Here is a 21,071-nt window from a genome sequence, read left to right as displayed (position 1 = left end):
ATTAGTCTTGTCTGGTTGGGGAAGCAATCCCTGCCTGGCTGACCACTGCCCTGCTTGGTCATTACAAGCTTTCATAAAGACCTTGCTTGGCATGTTTTTATACACAGTAACATTGATTCAATTGTTTATTGGGGGGGGGTTCAGATCCAAGAGATAACTCTTCAGATAACCTAAGGGGAGCAGGAACCTGGATGGGGCCCCCAGCCACTGAAGGGCAGTATGCACATTACTGTGCATTTTAGCACACACACAATGCTTTAGAAACTACCACCACCTACATCGCCAGAGGTTTGTGATGGTTAAGTATTATTCTCCTTGAACAGAAGGGGAAGCCATGGTAGAAAGATGGTGAGTTGACCAGGACCAAAATCAGCTGTGTCAGAGCAGGGAGGGGAGTAGAGGAGTCCCCTTTCTCAGTCTCACACCTATGCACTGGACCTCGTTGGCACTCATGCGGCTGAGCTGCCCTGATAGTGGTCACACTGCCTGTTCAGTACAGCACCCAGTTCAGCTGCCAGCAGCCGCCAGGAAGGAATTTGTGGCAGACGTAGGTCCATCTACACTTGAAGCTGCAGATATAATTTCCATCTGGAGGGACATATCCAGGTTAGCTCAAATAGGAGTGTAACCACAGCGGGAGGGGCTAGTTGCCCCAAGACCCCAGATGTGTACTAAGGAACCTAGCTACTGTGGCTTCACTTCTATTTTTAGCATGTTATCTTGATCAGAGCTAGTGTGGGTATTTCTCCTTAAACTGCAGATTACACCTTCCAGCTCCTGTGCAGGCATACCCTTAGTGACAGCACCAACACCCTAATCAGTGTTGCCCTAGCAAAGTTGCAAACTAATCCCTGGTCTTCCCAAAAGCTGAGGGACTTGTGACCCCAAAAAGCCAGCCCTGGGGGACTGGTGTCAAGAAGGAACCAAATGACTTGTGATCTTCAGGGAAAGAACAGTGAAAAAACCTGGGTCCCTAACAATCAGTTCACAGTTTCAAGGCTATCCTTGCAAGGAAGAGAGCTGGAAATTTAACTTTTATTAATGAAAACTGATGTTCTCTCACATTCTGAGTTCCCCCAAATCAAATAGGAGCCATAGACGCAGGCTTCAGAGGGGCCAAATTGCAGCTCTGCCTCTGCCTCTCTCAAATCGTTTTCAGCCCTTTGGACACATGCAGAGTTGGCTCATTCTTGCTAAACAACCTGTGTGAATGAAGGTCTTTTAGTTGTTCTTCATAGGTCACCCCTCTCGACACTGTCATTTTTGTTGCTGGTAAGGAGGTGACTAAAATGAAATGAAATACTCCAGCTGTGGGAGTACCAATACTGGATGTTATTTCTCTGCTCATGGCTGATTTGCTTTTCACTATTCTTTAGCATTGCTCCTTATCGGGTTTCTCACCAAATGTATATATATTTGCATTTTTCCAAGCTGAATCTTACCTTTTCTGTTCATGTTTTTCACTTAATTTTTATTTCTCTGTTCTTGCTCATATTTTGCAAATGCTTCTAATTTAGTGTCAACTGCAAATTTTATTAACAATCCTTGTCCTCTCTTGTTCAAATCATTTTAAACGTTCTTACACAAGAATGGAACTAACACCGCCCACTAGGCCCCTTTCCCATTGCCAGAAGAGGCAGTGAAACCTTTCGCACAATCATGGTGTGGGTGTGGGTGTGGATTTAGACACATGAGCACTTTATTGTAACTTTTTAGCATTCTATTTTCTATTTACAATTTTTAAACTGTAACTAATGCCTCATTTGAGCTTCCTCCTCTAATTTTTCTGTTCATTCCAGTTTCTTTCCTTCTATTATTTCTTATTTCTTATTTTGAAAGGTTGTCTCTTTCACCAACAGAAGTTGGGTCTAATAAAAGACATTACCTCACATACTTCTTGCGTTAACTGCTTTTCTCTAACTCCTTTTCTCCTTCCTCTTTCTTTTTCTGGATTTTAACCCTACATTTTCAAAAGATAACCAGTATTTCTGAGTGCCCCAATTTCAGACATCTTGAAAGGGTCTGGCTTTCAGAGGGCAGATGCTCAGTACTTTTTGCAAACCAAGCTGGTGAAAATTTAGGCCTTATTGTTTACCTCCTTCCATCAACTTCCAGATTTTACCTTCATTTTCCCATTCTCATCTCTCAACCTCACTTCACATCAACCCACATCTCTGAGAGACATCTCTATATCCACTCAGGCCTTCCCAACCCCCCTTTTTGCCTCATTTCAATCCCAAATTGCATTCACTTATTTTTTCCCCATTACCAGATTTGAAAAGACAAAACACAGTTTGAATTACATCGATAATGCCAAATGCTTGAAGCTCTGCAGTAATGAGTTCAGAATGCTAGAGGATTCCTTATTAGAGGTCATTTATATATTATTTATATTGCCATGGCACCTGGAGGACCCATCACAGATCAGAGCCTGTGTGTGTAGGACACTTTGCAATGAGTAAAACAGTGACTGCCGCTTCCCCACAGATCTCACAGTCTAGGATTATGAACACGATGCACACAACAGTTGGATGAACAGACAAACAGAGGTGGTTTGGGGAACAAGATAAAGAGAGTTATGTTTGCATAAGTAAGTTGTACATCTAGTGGAACCGTGTTCAGCTGTAGCTAAGAACAGTGATGCAGCTGATGCCAGTAGTGTATCACAAAGCAACCTAGGTCCTAGAGGATACTTGTGCAGCCCTGGCTTGACATGAGCAACTGAACATGGGTGAGGCCTCATTTCTTGGGAGACGGGATTAGGGAGGTAAATGTCAGCAGGACTAATTTTTGGCTAAAACATGAGAACTGTAGACAAGTCAGTCCTGAGAATGGCAGTACTATGGAAGGTCATTATAAAGGGCAAACAATACGTTGGCAGTCACTGCTTTAAATTTGACTGGTAGCTGAAAGTCTCCTGTGACTTTAACTGGACCTTTGCCATAGTTTTCCGGTGAAACCAAGGATATGCTGAGTGGGAATTTCCAAAAGTGTTGCACATAAGTACTCTGAGTAGAGATAATATGGCACCAGTGTTTATTAGAAGCAGGATCAAGATGTGCTAATTGGCAGTGACGGGTGGTAAAGCAGATAATGTGGTCTGATCAGTCTCGGGCTGATAGCACCTCAAGGGTTGCTGTCAAGTAGCTAGGTGGCTGGTGATCTCAGACATTGCTATGCTCATCCCATACAGGGCACTCATTGGTAAACAGAAAATGGCCTCAGCACCTGCATTTTTGATGAGCTGAAGCTAAGTGAATCTCTATATTGGTGTTATGTTGTTGTGGGTGATGAGGCTGCATGCTATGAGGCAGGCAGTGTCTGACTGTTTTGATAATTGCTCTCGACATAAAAGTAGACAGAGTTGTGGCAGAAGCTGTTCTGAGTCCCATTGCTTCTCAGCTACACTAAGGGGTGCTAGTTATCCTGGAATGTGGCATCTAACAGTAACACAATCAGCTCCCTCTCTAATGTAAGATCATCCAATTCTAATAAGCCATTCATTTAGCTAAGGGTCCTCGAGGCTACAAATGAAAGTCTTGAGATATTCCTTATTGCTCTAGGGTAAACTTTTCTAAAAAGCAATTTAGGAGCCTCTTAGGCTCTGAAGGCACAGATTTCCAAGACACTTAAGAACCTAAGTCCTGTTGACTCGCAATGAGACTTAGGCTCCTAAATCACTTTTGAAAAGAGGACTTCCGTACTTTTGAAAATTTTATTGAATTTTATTTTATGGCTTGCCAGATAAGGAGGGGTGGCTTCATGGGGATGGGCAAATAAATTTGACTAGTGCATGGACTTAATTATATGTGCTTTACGAAAGGTTGTAAGTTGTACTGTCACATAACAGCTGGTAGTTGAGTCCAGGGTGCATATTTGTCTGCATCCTTCTGTTCAAAAGGAGAAGCGCTGGGAGCCCTGTGTTTTTACATTCTCTGTAATCTGAATGGTAGAAGCATACAGTTATCGTGCCATGCTTTCCATGGCAGCGGTGGAACTGTTGTTAATACCTAGGATAGGAACCTGCAAGTGGAGCAAAGGTAAAAGCTGAAAAGGCAAATGGCAAAAGTGGGATTAGACTTTTTGGAGTCGTACTTGTGACTGCAGCTGGAGTGTCTTGAGGACACGCTGCAACACAAAGAGGTAACGTGTAACTACGGGGTGCAAAAATTGAATAGTGAACTCCAATACTGTTAGAGCTTTCTGAAATGCAAGGCTACTATTCATGAAAGTCTCTGCTTTCCTCAAAATTTTGATTTTTTTTTTTAACTGGAAAACCAAAACCTGAAAATGGGGGGAAAAAATCAGCTGAAAACTTGTTGGCTTCTGGCCGAAAGCAAATAAACAAAGTTGTGTTTGGTTTTTCTGTAGGGAAAAAAAGCCAGTTTTATCCTGAAAACTCTGACAGACCCAGAATTTGGTTTTGGGTAGTCAAAACTTTCTGCAGAAAATAAACCATTTTCTGACCAGCTATAGAAATAAGTCTGGTTTAAACTAAAATAAAAGCCTTTGCACCAGTTTAATTAAATAGGCAAAGAAATAACAGCTTTAGTAAAAGTGGTGCAGCTTTATAGTGTGCAGACAAGGCCTCAACTTCTACCCTCCATTGCTCCCAGAATGTGAACCAAACTTAAAACATGCAGTCCCAACTGCTTGAAACACTAGCTCCAGAGCTGTGAATGACTCAGATCATCTCAGTGGCTGTAAGGTTCAGCTGCCAACATAAACTTTTTCATTTGCACTGTTGTTGTAGCCGTGTGTCCCAGGATATGAGAGAGACAAGGTGAGTGAGGTAATATCTTCTAGTGGACTGACTTCCAGTAACAAATATCTCGCCCACCTTATCTAGCTTGTTTAGCAGAAGCGTTGAACTAATGTGCTTACCTGTCTTGGCTCCTCAAAGTCAGTGGATTTTCAAGCAGCTCGTTGCTATCAAGGACTCCTGAGGTGAGGGACAAGAAATTTAACCCCCCACGCCTCCTCCAAATTTAGAAACTTCTGCCTCTACCCAAAAGGAGGAAGAGAAGAAATTCATTCCCTTCCCAGTATCCAAAGTTTCAGCTGTGGTCCCTTCCAAAATCAAATTACTAACAACACCTTACATCCTAAGCCCATTGCTTGGGAGTGAGGTGAGATTAAATTTACAGATGTCCTGCAGGCAGACTCTTTCACAGAGGACACTGCAGACATGCAGAGAAAGGCTTATTCATACAAGGTGACCTCAATTGTTGCGATGGGACTGTCTCAGCCACATAGGTGTTTATATATTAATGTGAACATCTTGAGTTGCACTTAGAGACCAACAGGCAACTGTTGTTGCATGGTCTCTGCCAGCTGAGCAGACAACATAAGAGCGGCCATACTGGGTCAGGAAAAGGTCCATCTAGCCCACTTTCCTGTCTTCTGACAGTGCCCCATACCAAGTGCCCCAGATGCAGACAGAACAGGTAATCATCAAGTGATCTATCCCCTGTCGCTCATTCCCAATGTAACCCACACACCTCCTGGGTGTGGTGTTCTGTCCCATCTAGTGGCACTGAGACCACTTAGAGAAAGATTATGAGTCTGCTCTACAGCCTTAGCTAACAGGCAGTTGGCTTTTAGCTAATGCAGTAGAGGCTCATTCATTTAGCTAGAGACATCCCAGGTTCGATCCCGCCCGCCGACAACCGAGGTTTGTTGGTGTTACACCAGCTTCTGGCAAACAGAGGCTAGGGACACCATCTCTGCCCATCCTGGCTAATAGCCATTGATAGACCTATCCTCCATGAACTTATCTACCACATTCTGCACCATATGTGGAGTTCTCAGATACCTACAAGACTAGCCTCAGAGACTGTATTGCAATAATCTGAATGCATTTATAAAAGGGGTGGGTAATTATCAAGGTCTAGCTAGGAAAAAAAGTGATTGCAACTGCCTTTTCTGATGTGGACTGAAAAAAAGGGTGTCAGCTGGGATTCAAAGAGTTGTCCAGGGTTACAAAGCAACCCAAAATTGAAAAGCTCTCAGACAAAGAATGAGCAAAGGCCCCTCATTAACTGAGGCAGTTATCATATTCCTCCATGTCTTTCCCCCCAACCTCTGTTTTGTCTAGATTGAAATACTTCCACTTTGCTCACATCCAAGTCACCATATCAGCCAGGTTCTGGTAAGTCTGATACTGTACCAGCTGGATCAAATGAAAGAATGAAGAGATGGTTGTCATCTACATAGTGATAACACTGCGTCCCTTTCCTTACTATTTCCCGCAAGAGAGAGCACACTGAACAAGAGGTCTGGGAACATACCCCAAGAAGATCATCAAAGATATGAGCAATCTCCCTCTTAACCACAAGTGGGTTAAAAAAATCTCACAGTAAATGGTATCAGAATGCTATCAATTTAAAGAATCAGCATGGACACCTGACCCTTGTTTCCCAGTTCAGTGATGGCTCTATTTTGATAATGAATTACCACTGACCTGAAGGGTTAGCAGATGAATTCTTTCATTATTTGTTCTACAGTGAACCATTTTAATAGACATTAAGACACTCTTGGGCCAGCTACACAGTAAGTCTATCATCTAACTTTATTTCCCTCATTCTCTGGGATAACACTTATTAAAGGTGCACCAGCGGAAACAGTTCTCGAAATCCATACATTCCAGTCAGGGTTCATATTTCTTGTTATGCAATGTACATATACTCTGGTCTTCCCATAGACTAACCCCTTTTTGTGTTTTAATTAATTAATTTCAAGCTCTATAAAAGTGCCAGACTGAGATCCTGAATTTCCTTTATAAATAAGTAAATCTTCCAAAGGCTATCCAGCTCTGACATCTTCTCCAGTTGTGACGATCTCTTCAGAGGATGCATTTCAATGGTTGACCTTCTTTCAGATGCTTCATAACTCACATAGAGTTTATTTGTTTTCAAGCAGAATGTCCTAACACCTGACATGAAGAACAGTTCTGTCTTTTCCTTATTGAACACCGTTTAGAATAAGAAAGGTAGCTGATGAATCTGAGCTAGCCTAGACCTGTACTTAGGAGACTTTCATCTTGGCAATATCTCCAAAAATTACTCACTGAAAGTTTTCTTCTTTAAAAAGTGAAAGCAAACAAACAACACAGACAATCTTCCATTTTCTTCTTTAAGTTTTACTACTAATTCTGCTCAACTCCAAATCAATGAGCACTGTAAGTAAAAACAGATCCTGAAGCAAAAATGTCTCAGCTAGCCAGCCAACCCCACTTTTAAATGTATTCCAGGTGTGGTACCTTCCTTATAAGAATGTGCAGGGAACTGGATTTACTCAAATGACTGAGCATCCTGATATCCCCATTTCAAGAAGGGGGGAAAAAAGTGAATTCCTGAAATGGACCAGCTAACAAACCATTGTATCATTTGCTTCAGTCATCACTTATTAAGGAGTTGTCCTACCTTTGTCAAATGAGTTGGTCTGTCCAGCTCCCAGTGGGCATGTGACAGTCATGAAAACCACCATGTCCACAGCGGTCACTAATTGAATTACTTCTTGAGTCTCAAAAAGAGGCTAGTTACTTAATGAGCCTGGAAACTGAGCTGTTCTCTCAAGTAGTAGTATCTCTTGGTCATGGAAAGGCAGCAGGGAGGCGCTTACACTGGTATTGTCCATGCTATTTCTGGACTGTGGAAAACACAGGGATTGTCTCCACTTACCAGGGAATCGACACACAGTGATCGATCCACTGGGGGTTGATTTAGCGGGTCTAGTGAAGACCCACTAAATCAATCACCAATTGCTTTCTTGTCAACTCCGGTGCTCCATCAGAACAAGAAGCATAAGGTAAGTCGACGGGAGAGTTTCTCCCGTCAATCCAGCATGGTGCAGACACCACAATAAGTCGACCTAAGGTACATCGAATCAAGCTACGTGGAGTAACTTAGGTTGACTTAGCCCTGTAGGGTACACCTGCCCAAAGTCTTCAGGGCTAACAAGCCAGCATCTTGTGTGGGCAGTAAAATGCAGAATATTCATAATAAATGCTGAGCTTCAGTACCTCTTAAAGGTCCAATGGGGTACAAAGTGGTAATTAAGGATCCATGCAAGACCCCATGTTCCATTCATGGCAAGAACCACACAATTATGCAGCAGTGCCCCACTCCTCCTCCTCTCTCCCACTCACTGCCCCCTGGCTCCACCAAATCAGCACTGTATTCTCAGTTGCGTTTACTTTATACTGTCCCCAGACTTTACATTTTGGTTGTGTTAAAGATTTTTGTACTGATATTGAGTAGCTGCATTGAGTAAATTACAAGGGGAAAGCAGAAGTTTTATCGGCCGGGGAGAATGGCTTGCAGGAAGACATGAGCAGCAGTTCTGTTTTTTTGGATCCAAATCTTGGTACTGAAATAGCTGTCAAGGCCATATGCAGCCTCTCTCTGGGAAATGCAGAGATGTTAGGCACTTGACTCTCAATGCCTTAATTTCTACATTTGATTAATATATATTAGTTCATTTACATAAACGACAACCCTTTTCCTCTCCCCAAAACAATTGCAGACAACTTCCTAGAACATCTTGATTTTGTAGATTTGGCTATTGTGAGTGGGGGAAACGTTATTTACTATCCTCCCTTAATCAGGACACATATCAGTGGATGATCACACAAACAAACAAACGTTTGATAAATTATTTCACAAAAAGATCATTGTGCTGATAAGGTTTCCAGTCCAATAGCTTTGTGTTCTCTCTGCCATTAAGCAGGGCAGTGACAGTAAATCTAATCTAAGTATTCTTCAGTGTGAACAACATTAGAATCTAACACACAAGGATTTCACTAGGATGGAGGCAAATCCAACCTGAGTTGTCTGGAGAAGCTACCTTGCAGTCTGCGCAAGCAGCTTGTATCTCCTTAGAGCAGTGGTGGGCAACCTGCGGCTCACTGCCTTAGAGTGCCTTTCTCATGGCGCAGATCCCATTGGAGCTGAGCACTCCTCCTGCAGTGGTGCAGGGGACTTGCGCTCGAGACCCACATCTCTGTTTAAAAATAATTTTAAAAAAAATCAAGTCCAATTTAAAAAAAAAACTGTTTGATTTTTAAAACAATCATTATTTTTATTTATTCTGGTTCATAACCAGTCTGTGGGCTCCAGAGCTCTGGCTAAAGCAACCCTCTACAGTACACTACTCACTACCACCACTCTACACGTAGCTCTGTGGCCCTGGGTAGAGGCTGGTCAAAAAACCTAAAACTTTCCTTGAAGATTTTCAGTTTAAATTTTTCGAGGAATGTTTTAGTTAAAAAAAAATTAAATTGCAAATCAAATATGCAGTGAAAATTCAGGACGTTTCTACCCTCTAGCCATGGGTGGATTGTGGGACAACACTTTTAGTGGGGCCTCTCTGATTAGAGTCCTAGAAGACTGTAACCATACAGACCACACCTAGGACAAGCTCTAACTGAGTGAGGAGCCCTAGAACACCTTGGTTACTACTCCACAGCTCTGCAATTTGGGTCAGAAGCGGTGTAGCCGGTAGCCATAAACAGGAGTCTCACGTCAACATGGGAGCCTTTGCAGGTCTGCTCTGGCACAGGGATGTAGCCTCTTTTTCTCTCCCTCTTTAGGGCAGCAATTAAGGGTGTTGGGCAATTTGCGTTCCCTGCTCCCCACCTAGCACCCCTTGACAGAAGCTAGCTGCCCCCTCAACCCTGCCAGCAGGGCTAAAGATAGCAAGCTAAAGAAAGCAAGCTAAAGATACTTGCTTAATTTCTGAGATCGTGAAAACTGATGTTTAAACTGTCAGTCTTCAGTGTGAACATCCAATTGACGTGAATGGGAGCAACTCGCACTTCTCTGAGCTAATGTTGTCTGCAGACATCACAGCACGCACCCGTCAGTTTTTGCAGGTTCTTTGCAGCCACACAGGCCAAAAGACTTAGTTTATTTTTAGAGGACAGTTTAGATCTTGTGCACAAATGTGGGGCAATTTTAAAACTAATCCATGATAATGTAGCAATGTATGTGGCTGTGTAATCTCGTACATGATCCCTGTTCACAGCTGAAGTTGGTACTTAATTGTTTGCTGACTGTGACAGACTGCAGAGACTCCACCCAGTTCTTGGCAAATGAGGAGTTAACAGCAACTCAGGCTAACACATCCTCCATGGAGGGGCCATAAAAGCAGCTTCCTAGAAAAGAGACTCCCTCCAAGAATTTGTATTTGTATTTTAAAAATGGATAACGTAGCATGATGCTGCATTAATTTAGTCACCTGCTTAAATATTTCTTTAAGTTGTTCTCTTAACGCTTGGCTTCGTATCTGGGTGAGAAACCCTGAGCTGGGGAGGAATATTTGGTATGTTTTGATTTATTAGTTTTTTCTATGGCCAAGTAAAAGTCCTCTGATAAAGGAGATCTGACTAGCTGACCTATAGGTATTTTGTGCTGGATTGCCACAACAGCTTATGTTGTTATTCTCTGATACGTTATGGCAGTAGAACACAGGCCTTCCCTACACAAGAGACATGTACCTATGGACTTGGATGGGCATATACTTGAGGTGGCTAACCCCTCCTGCTGCGTGTGCTGCCACACTACACTCTATTTTAGCACACTAGCTCCTAAAGATGGGAATCGTACCCCTAGCTTGAAGTGTAGATGTACCCTTAAAAATTATGGGAAATCATTTGAAACACTGCTTCAACTTCAGTGTATATAGGTCAGAGTCTGCTGCCACCGTCTTAAGACTCATGACAATTAGACTTGCTCTAAGAAGTGTTAAATGTGTAGGTCCAATTAAAATGGTACTTTAAATGATGATGGTGACTTACAACCCATTTACCATGGAGTTTGCAATGTTGTTAACACAGGTAGAACTTAACTAATGTTTCACTGCAGTGGGAAACTTAAAAAAAAACAAACCAAATTTTTCCCTAGTGTACACAGGGTCACAGAAGCATTCGCTGAAGAGCCAGCATCCCAATGTCAATCCCAGCCTTTTACTGGCTTAACACATTTGTTTCCAGCTCTCCGAGACTGCATGATCAGAAGTGAAAAATCATTCAGTTCTGATTACCTTCTTGCTTTTTACTACGGCTGTTGATTAATCGCAGTTAACTCACGTGATTAACTCAAAAAAATTAATTGTGATTTCAAGAATTAATCGCGATTCATCGCAGTTTTAATCGCACTGTTAAACAATAGAATACCAATTGAAAGTTATTAAATATTTTTGGATGTTTTTCTACATTTTCAAATATATTGATTTCAATTACAATACAGAATACAAAGTGTACACTGTTCACTTTACATTATTATTATTTATTACAAATATTTGCAATGTAAAAATGATAAACAAAAGAAATAGTATTTTTCAGTTCACCCCATACAAGTACAATCTCTGTGTGGTGAAAGTGAAACTTGCAGATGAAGATTTTTTTTTGTTATGTAACTTCACTAAAAACCAAAACAATGCAAAACTTTAGAGCCTACAATGCCACTCAGTCCTACTTCTTGTTCAACCAATTGCTAAGACAAACAAGTTTGTTTACATTTACGGGAGATACTGCTGCTTGCTTCTTATTTACGTCACCAGAAAGTGAGAACAGGCATTCGCATGGGACGTTTGTAGCTGGCATTGCAAGGTATTTACGTGCCAGATATGCTAAACATTCATATGCCCCTTCATGCTTCAGCCACAATTCCAGAGGACATGCTTCCATGCTGATGACACTCAAAAAAATAATGCATTAATTAAATTTGTTACTGAACTCCTTGGGGGCAAATTGTATGTTTCCGTTTCTGTTTTACCCGCATTCTGCCAGATATGTCATGTTATAGCAGTCTCGGATGATGACTCAGCATGCTGTTCATTTTAAGAACACTTTCGCTGCAGATTTGACAAAAGGCAAAGAAGGTACTAATCTGAGATTTCTAAAGATAGCTCCAGCACTCGACCTAGGTTTAAGAATCTGAAGTGCCTTCCAAAATCTGAGAGGGATGAGGTGTGGAGAATGTTTTCCAAAGTCTTAAAAGAGCAACTCTCCGATGCAGAAAATACAAAACCCGAACCACCAAAAAAAATAAATAAATAAAAAACCAACCATCTGCTGGTGACATCTGACTCAGGTGATGAAAATGAACATGTGTTGGTCCGCTCTGCTTTGGATTGTTATTGAGCAGAATCTGTCTTCAGCATGGACCCATGTCCTCAGGAATGGTGGATGAAGCATGAAGGGACATGTGAATCTTTAGCACTTCTGGCATGTAAATAGCTTGCAATGCTGGCTGCAACAGTGCCATGCGAACTCCTGTTCTCACTTTCAGGTAACATTGTGAACAAGAAGTAGGCAGCATTATCTCCTGAAAATGTAAACAAACTTGTTTGTCTGAGGGATTGGCTGAACAAGAAATAGGACTGAGTAGACTTGTAGGCTCTAAAGTTTTACATTGTTTTATTTTTAAATGCAGGTTTTTTTGTACATAATTCTACATTTGTAAGTTCAACTTTTATCATAAAGAGATTGCAATATAGTACTTGTATTAGGTGAATTGAAAAATACTATTATTTCTTTTGTTTTTTACAGTGCAAATATTTGTAATAAAAATAAAGTGAGCACTGCACACTTTGAATTCTGTGTTGTAATTGAAATAATTATATTTGAAAATGTAGAAAACATTCACAAATATTTAAATAAATGGCATTCTATTATTGTTTAACAGTGCGATTAATTGCACGACTAATCAAGATAAATTTTTTTTATCGCTTGACAGCCCTACTTTTTACCCTTCCTGATTTCTAACTATTGTAGTGGATACTATTTTGAAATGATACAGCAGTACCATGGATTGGTACCTTCTGAAATCAGCTTTGAAACCCAATTTTCAAATGGTATAAAGAAATAATCTATATCTCAGCTGACTGAAATAGCAGCTGCTAAAATTACGTGAGGGAAAACTGTTGCAAAGGTCCGTATTTGGCAGAACTTTCTGAACACTTTTCCTGGTTCAGTAAATAACAAGAGAATGTTTACTCTTGGGAGGAATAAATCAAAGTTTTCTATGCATTAATTATTGTCCATGAACATTAGCTACACTTCCTAAACGGCTACCTGGGGTAATTTGTATTTTAAAAATGGATAATGTAGCATGATACTGCATTAATTTAGTCACCTATTTAAATATTTCTTGAGACTTCTGAAGAATCTTAAGAGCTATAAAATTGGAATGTTGAAGTTCAGGCTGTTCAGTTTAAGAGTTTCAGGATGGCCCACTGGAGGCAAACAGGCCAATGAGGAAATTTGAATCGGTGTTCAGATTCTGAAACTCCTTCAAGCCTAAAGGATGGGAGTGGACCTATCTCTACTTTGAAGAGTAGCCTGAAATGTGGCTAGTCTAAAACCAAACTATCTTTGCAACCCAAAATTTACTGGCAATCTTTAGAAAAATGATAAGCAGCCATGAACTTGCCCCTGTGTGCCAGTGAGGAACCAATTTTTATCCAGAACCTGAGAATCTTTCAAAAAGATTTTCACAATTATGGCAGTGCAAAAATTCTTTTATAAGAATTTATATGAGATAAAAGCACTATGATTGAAGTGAGAAAATCAGTAGGGATATAAAATGTCAAGGTACAGTGTTTACTAAGGGAATAGAGCATAGTAAGGTTGGCAATAGAAGAGAGAGAGGATGTTGAGTCTTCAAAGAGCTAATTTAACAATATGGCTGACACTTAAATGTACATGGAAGGCAAAGACAAGGAAGGATGTTGGATGATTCTCAGGATGTTAGGCCTCCAATTTAAGGCAGAGCAGAACTTTGATCATAAGTTGGGGTAGAGAACTTGTATTCAGATGCTAATTGGAATAACTTGTGAAAAAACTGAGGAAGGGAAATGTTTTCCTGGAAGTGAATTACTTATTGGATAAAGACTGCACTGTTATTTTGTTCAGGTCCTGGTCCAGGAAGATGTGCCAAATATGATAACCAGCAATGGAAGCTGGGTACCAACTAGATTTAATAATCACAATACCATCAGAGCTGAGATGCTGATGTATTAAGCATCTCAATAAATCAAACAAAAGCTTTTTAAGAAAATCTGAAGTCAAGGAAATGTGAATCACACATGGGAGTTTTGCTTATAATTTTGTTATCTATAGTAAAAAAAAAAACTGATGAAAGGGGTACCATTATTTATTAAACCATTTGAGACTGAAATGTGCTTTTAACCTAATTGATTCCAAACTGAAAGAAGAGCAATTGATTCTACGGTAGGAACATCAAATAGTACCAATACAAAAGTCTTCAAAAATGCAAGAAGCCTGGGAAACAAGCAGGGAGAACTGGAAGTCCTGGCACAGTCAAGGAATTATGATGTGGTTGGAACAACAGAGATTTGGTGGGATAACTCACAAGACTGGAGTACTGTCATGGATGGATATAAACTGTTCAGGAAGGACAGGCAGGGCAGAAAAGGTGAAGGAGTTGCATTGTATGTAAGAGAGCAGTATGACTTCTCAGTGCTCCGGTATGAAACTGCAGAAAAACCTGAGAGGCTCTGGATTAAGTTTAGAAGTGTGAGCAACAAGGGTGATGTCGTGGTGGGAGTCTGCAATAGACCAGGGGGATGAGGTGGATGTGGCTTTCTTCCGGCAACTAACAGAAGTTACTAGATCACAGGCCCTGGTTCTCATGGGAGACTTCAATCACCCTGATATCTGCTGGCAGAGAAATACAGCGGTGCACAGACAATCCAGGAAGTTTTTTGAAAGTGTAGGGGACAATTTTCTGGTGCGAGTGCTGGAGGAACCAACTAGGGGCAGAGCTCTTCTTGACCTGCTGCTCACAAACTGGGAAGAATTAGTAGGGGAAGCAAAAGTGGATGGGCACCTGAGAGGCAGTGACCATGAGATGGTCGAGTTCAGGATCCTGACACAAGGAAGAAAGGAGAGCAGCAGAATACGGACCCTGGACTTCTGAAAAGCAGACTTTGACTCCCTCAGGGAACTGATGGGCAGGAGAATAACATGAGGGGGAAAAGAATCCAGGAGACCTGGCTGTATTTTAAAGAATCCTTATTGAGGTGACAGGAACAAACCATCGAAATGTGTAGAAAGAATAGTAAATATGGCAGGTGACCAGCTTGGCTTAACAGTGAAATCCTTGCTGACCTTAAACACAAAAAAGAAGCTTACAAGAAGTAGAAGATTGGACAAATGACCAGGGAGGAGTTTAAAAATATTGGTCAGGCATGAAGGAGTGAAATCAGGAAGGCCAAATCACACCTGGAGTTGCAGCTAGCAAGAGATGTTAAGAGTAACAAGAAGGGTTTCTTCAGGTATGTTAGCAACAAGAAGAAAGTCAAGAAAAGTGTGCGCCCTTACTGAATGAGGGAGGCAACCTAGTGACAGAGGATGTGGAAAAAACTCATGTACTCAATGCTTTTTTTGCCTCTGTCTTCACAAACAAGGTCAGCTCCCAGACTGCTGCACTGGGCAGCACAGCATGGGGAGGAGGTGACCAGCCCTCTGTGGAGAAAGAAGTGGTTCGGGACTATTTAGAAAAGCTGGACGAGCACAAGTCCATGGGGCCAGATGCGCTGCATCCGAGAGTGCTAAAGGAGTTGGCGGATGTGATTGCAGAGCCATTGGCCATTATCTTGGAAAACTCCATGGCGATCGGGGGAGGTCCCGGACAACTGAAAAAGGGCTAATGTAGTGCCCATCTTTAAAAAAAGAGAAGGAGGAGGATCCGGGGAAGTACAGGTCAGTCAGCCTCACCTTAGTCCGTAAACTGGGAGGAGTGGTACATACGCTGGAGGGTAGGGATAGGATACAGAGGGACCTAGACAAATTAGAGGATTGATGCCAAAACAAATCTGATGAGGTTCAACAAGGACAAGTGCAGAGTCCCGCACTTAGGACAGAAGAATCCCATGCACCGCTACAGACTAGGGACCGAATGGCTAGGCAGCAGTTCTTCAGAAAAGGACCTACGGGTTACAGTGGACGAGAAGCTGGATATGAGTTAACAGTGTGCCCTTCTTGCCAAGAAAGCTAATGGCATTTTGGAGTGTATAAGTAGGGGCATTGCCAGCAGATTGAGGGACGCGATCGTTCCTCTCTATTCGACGTTGGTGGGGCCTCATTTGGAGTACCGTATCCAGTTTTGGCCCCACACTACAAGAAGGATGTGGAAAAATTGGAAAACGTCCAGCGGAGGGCAACAAAAATGATTAGGGGACTGGAACACATGACTTATGAGGAGAGGCTGAGGGAACTGGATTGTTTAGTCTGCGGAAGAGAAGAATGAGGGGGGATTTGATAGCTGCTTTCAATTACCTGAAAGGGGGTTCCAAAGAGGATGGATCTAGACTGTTCTCTGTGGTAGCAGATGACAGGACAAGGAGTAATGGCCTCAAGTTGCAGTGCGGGAGGTTTAGGTTGGATATTAGGAAAAACTTTTTCATGAGGAGGGTTGTGAATCACTGGAATGCGTTACCTAGGGAGGTGGTGGAACCTCCTTCCTTAGAGGTTTTTAAGGTCAGGCTTGACAAAGGCCTGGCTGGGATCATTTAGTTGGGGATTGGTCCTGCTTTGAGCAGGGGGCTGGACTAGATGACCCCTCTGAGGTCCCTTCCAACCCTGATATTCTATGATTCTATGATCCTGACTTTCCTGAACCAGACTATTTCATTAATGGGGAGCAAAGTTTTAGCTGTGGAGTGCACATCCATTCCTCCAACCAATGCCAACATCACAATGCGGAAGCCTTATAATAGGGGAAATGATCAGAACTCACCTCCAGATAACGAGATGGCCCAAAATACAGAAAGAGAAAACTGGCCTCCTATAGAATGCATAGGAAAGTGAATAGCAAAAGTATTTGTATTATCTTTGCCCTTATGCAGGAGAGAACAGAGAACAATCAATGGCTGGGGTCGTATTTTTTTCTTCACAATTTTCTGTGAAGAGACTGGACACTGAACTAGACCAGTACTTTTCAGCCTAAGGACCGAACATATTTCAAAAAGGTTAAGAGGTCACAGTCAATATTTTGGGGCAGATTTTCTCTCCTGATCTGCTCTTTTCACCTCACTGAGATGATGCACTGGAGCTGGAAAACACCTGCAAGACCCCTAGTGCTGGGGAATCCCCCAGTCGGGAGGGGGAGGGGGGGGGTTGGCTGGATCCTATATATCCTTCCCTACCACCCCTGGCCCCAGGGGATGACCTGAGGACAAATAAGGGAGGAGGCTGGAGTGCCCTGATTTCTGGCTGCCCCCAGCTGGTTTATGATGCGTTAGGGGATGATAGCCAGCTGACACAAATTAAAACAGCTCCCAGTCTGTTCTAGCCTGGATTTGAGCTGGAGTAGAATATCAAAGAGTCATAGCTGGCTGTTGGTTCTCAGCTTCATCTCCTTTTCCCCTTTCCTGGGGTGCCCTCAGTAGTTGTGTGGGAAGAAGAAGGGAGCCATCCTTTGTAAGGCACTCCCTCAAGCTCAGGATAAGCCAGTTAAGCTCCTATCATGTTCTTCCTGGGGCTCCCAGAGCCTCTCAGGGAACCAGATGAGTACCCAGTTACTCTCTCATCCTTTCTTCTATCCCTGTGACAGAGCAGGCAGACCAGCTAAACAACTAAAGGGCCACCAGCTTCTCATAGCGCTCCTGGCTACCACCAGAGCTGATCCTGATGCTACAGGGAAGGCAGAAGGAGATTGTACCTCCCCATAGCAATGAGGCGGATTCAAACACTTCAGTTTACACATTGCCGGGGGCAGCTCAATGCATTGTCAAGAACAAATTTTCTTAACACAATTATTCTTGAGAGTCACAACGTATAACACTGAGTGCCACAAGGACCAATGCCAGGACACCCCTGATTTAACCATATTGTTATATATTAAAAAACAATCTGCAGATAAATCAGCCAATTCTTAGCTGAATGTTGTAGAAAATTCTTGCAGGTCAAATGCCAAAGTAGTAGCATGTGGCAAATGTAACCATTATTTAAATGAAAGTTGGCAGAAACCACTGCATCTGACCTGAGGTTTATTTAACTTAAATTTATCAAAATAGTTTGGATGCAAATTAACTCTCTTTGTGTAATATTTATTGTTTCGCTTTCCTTGAAATGGGACTGGCAGGCACTTCGCCTACTGCAACGAAATGGTGATATGCCGCAAACATTTTAACAAGGCGCTCCCTACAAGTTTCCAACTCAGTCAGCTGTATGGGCCTGACTGTTAAAATGCACCCCTCTCCTCAAATACTATCCAATAATTTCATACTCTGCTCTTCCCCACCCTCCAAATCTATTAAATCCTGGCCGAGATCTATGACCTTACACAGAAGGACAGACTACATAATCACAGTGGGTCCTTCTGACGTTGGAATGTATGACCCACAATACTTCCTCAGAGCATCTCATGGAGGCTCTTCTGTCTGGCAGCAAGAGTGTTAGTGGCAGGCAGGCTGCCCTGTGGCCTCTGGCGGTCATCAGTGGTTTGGAGGTGTGGATTTCCCCATGTGGTGGTAGTGAAAAGGGGACAATTCTCCTTCCCACTCCCAGCTCTTCAAACTCCAGGCTGAGTAGGCTGGCACAAGTTGGGAGAAGTTGGCTGCAGAACTCTTGGTGTTGCAACAAAACAGGCCCTGATGTCTGGCTGCAACAGCCAGTGAGGGGAGGGATGGGCAGGAATACATGGTTAATCCCCAGGTTCTCCTTGTGGCACTGGTGGGAGAACCAGGAGGGGAGTTTCATTTGCACTGCTGCAATAGTGACTGTAGCAAAGGTAATGCTTATCCAGTTGCTGTGTACTATACACAGTTTACATCTTCGAGGAGATACGGGACCTCATTCTCCTCTCACTTACAGACCAGTAACCCCCTTGCCTGTGATTTATACCAATGTGAGTGAAGAGAATTGGCCCTCTAATTTAGCAACTAGAATGTAACTTTTTGGTAAGCTTCACAATTTATTTATCATGTTAGAACCTGTTCCTTGTCAATGTTTTCCAAGTAGGGTGCGTTAACATGCCCAGCTCCTTTATTTCTAATTAAGTGTTCTCTTATGGTGTTTGCAAATCAGAATCAGTATGGTAGAATTTCCCTTCGTGCCCAAGATGAATATTCCCAGTTATGGCAGCTGGAAGAAGAGTTCAACTAGAGTCCCACTGCAAACAATTGAACTGGAAGGATGCTCTCTCCACCTCTGTGTTCTTCATTTCTACTTACCTGACCTGTAGCGCTCATCCCGTGACCCTGAGGACCTGCGACGGTGATATCGAGAGGAAGAGGAAGGGGTAACAGGAGTTCGACGTTCTTGTGGCAATGCCTGATCCACCCCTGCATTAATGAAAAACAAATAGTTCTGGTTGGATAACAGAAGATGGTTGCCAATGCAGATCTGAGCACACAAAAAGCAAACTGAATGTTCAGCTGTTAAACCATTTGATTTCTATTGGTAAAAACACTACTAGTATTTGGTCAGCTGTTCTGGCCTAGTTATGTCAATGGTGCGGACCAAGGCAGTCAAAGGAGCATACATTCTACAAACACCTAACACCAAAGGGGGATGACTCCAAATTATATTGATTATTTTACTTACAAGTGGCTCCTGTAGAAACAGTGTTCAAGAGGCTGTGTGTGTATATGGGCAAGGGAATATGAATGAGTAGGAAGCCATGGGACTGAGTCTTGAAGCTGTCCTGGAACTGGTTAAAATAAATCCTAAGTAAAGTGAAACAGTCTGTACTGTAGCTACTGAGGACCAGGAAATAAAAAATGACTGCACTGTACAGATCTGAATAAGTACGTCATTTTGCTGAAAACCTTTCTTTTGGAAACAATGGAAACAGATCACTCTCCTGACACAATGCTACCTGCAGTGTCTCAACATTTCTGGCCCATTTACCCTTTGTTTAGGCTTCAAACACCCATCCCTTTTTCCCAGAGCCATTTTCAAGAGAGAAAGTGTTTTCTTGAAGGCTGGCTCACATGCAACTGGTAGGACCACAGCAGCCTTCTATGTACATTGTCCAAGAAACTAGAGTTTCTTTTCCACTTCCTTCCTGGAAAGTACAGAACTTCACAACACATCTACGCTGCTCTTTGATAATATAAGGTGCATATGAGGACCAATCTTCTTAGTGGTTGGTCTCCATGCAACAGCAGTACCTGTATTGTAAAGTTTTCCATCAGTGGACCTGCTCCCCAATATGCCCTAGCAGATTAGTGGTACTAGGGAAAGAAATAAATGGGGTCCATCTATAAAAATGTAAATGGGTGATTATAATGAAGAAAGGGATTGATTTAGTTAACAAGAAAAGAACAAGCAATGGGCTACAGACGGAGCAGGAAAAAATTAAATTCAATACTAGGAAACCTTCAACTATAAACAGGCACAGAATAGAACAAGCTGCTAGGGGAGGCGGTCGATCCTCTAAAGCAATATTTAAGACTAGACTATATATTCCATTATCATTAATTTCTTAGGAATAATTAAATCCTACCCTCACACAGGGGGCCTGGATTAGATGTTCCACTAGAGATTCTTTTGCATATAAATGACTCTATGAGCTTCATAGTTAAACTCTAAAATCTCCTAGGAGTGTAACGGGATGTGCATCTATTTTTTTTAATTGACTAAACAAAGCACTTTTTAAATAATTTGTCTTGAATCTCATGGCATTTCAGAAATTTTGATCAGTTTTTCCGCTCCCCGCTTGATTAAAGGATCTTTTCAGGAAGGAAAAGTATATAGACCCACGAGCCACACCACCAATCATACTTAGGCCCACTCCTCCCTTCTTCTCTGGGCACATGATGACTGCCTGCTGTCTCTGCGGTTTCAGCTTTCCTGCGGCATGCGGTGAGCAGGGCCCTGAGAGCACTCAGTGACTAATGTCACTATGGCAGTGCACGGCAGGAAGTGCAACTGACCATGCAAAAGTGTTGTCCAAGTCACTTTGGGCTTGTCTACACAAACATTTAGTTCACAACCATATGGGGTGTGAATCTAACCTGCCCTAGCCTGCTGTGGACTAATTGTCCATCTGGACCCTGCTGACATGCAATAACAGGTCTGTTAAAATGCTTTGATC

At 42.3% G+C, this 21,071-nt stretch overlaps 1 protein-coding gene across 5 annotated transcripts in view; it reads right to left on the bottom strand.

Annotated features, from left to right (window-relative positions):
* Positions 1-21,071, bottom strand: part of DIP2C (disco interacting protein 2 homolog C) — a 478,491-nt gene that overhangs the window by 166,128 nt on the left and 291,292 nt on the right. For all 5 annotated transcript variants that reach the window (XM_074946248.1, XM_074946247.1, XM_074946249.1 and 2 more), the window contains one exon: positions 19,204-19,314. In XM_074946248.1, the coding sequence (XP_074802349.1) occupies positions 19,204-19,314 (111 nt within the window). The remainder of the gene's footprint in view (positions 1-19,203; positions 19,315-21,071) is intronic.

This window comes from Natator depressus, chromosome 2 (assembly GCF_965152275.1).
Source record: "Natator depressus isolate rNatDep1 chromosome 2, rNatDep2.hap1, whole genome shotgun sequence".
NCBI classification, from domain to species: Eukaryota; Metazoa; Chordata; order Testudines; family Cheloniidae; genus Natator; species Natator depressus.
The sequence above is the reverse complement of the archived record's forward strand: the minus strand, read 5'-3'. Positions and strand labels throughout refer to the sequence as shown.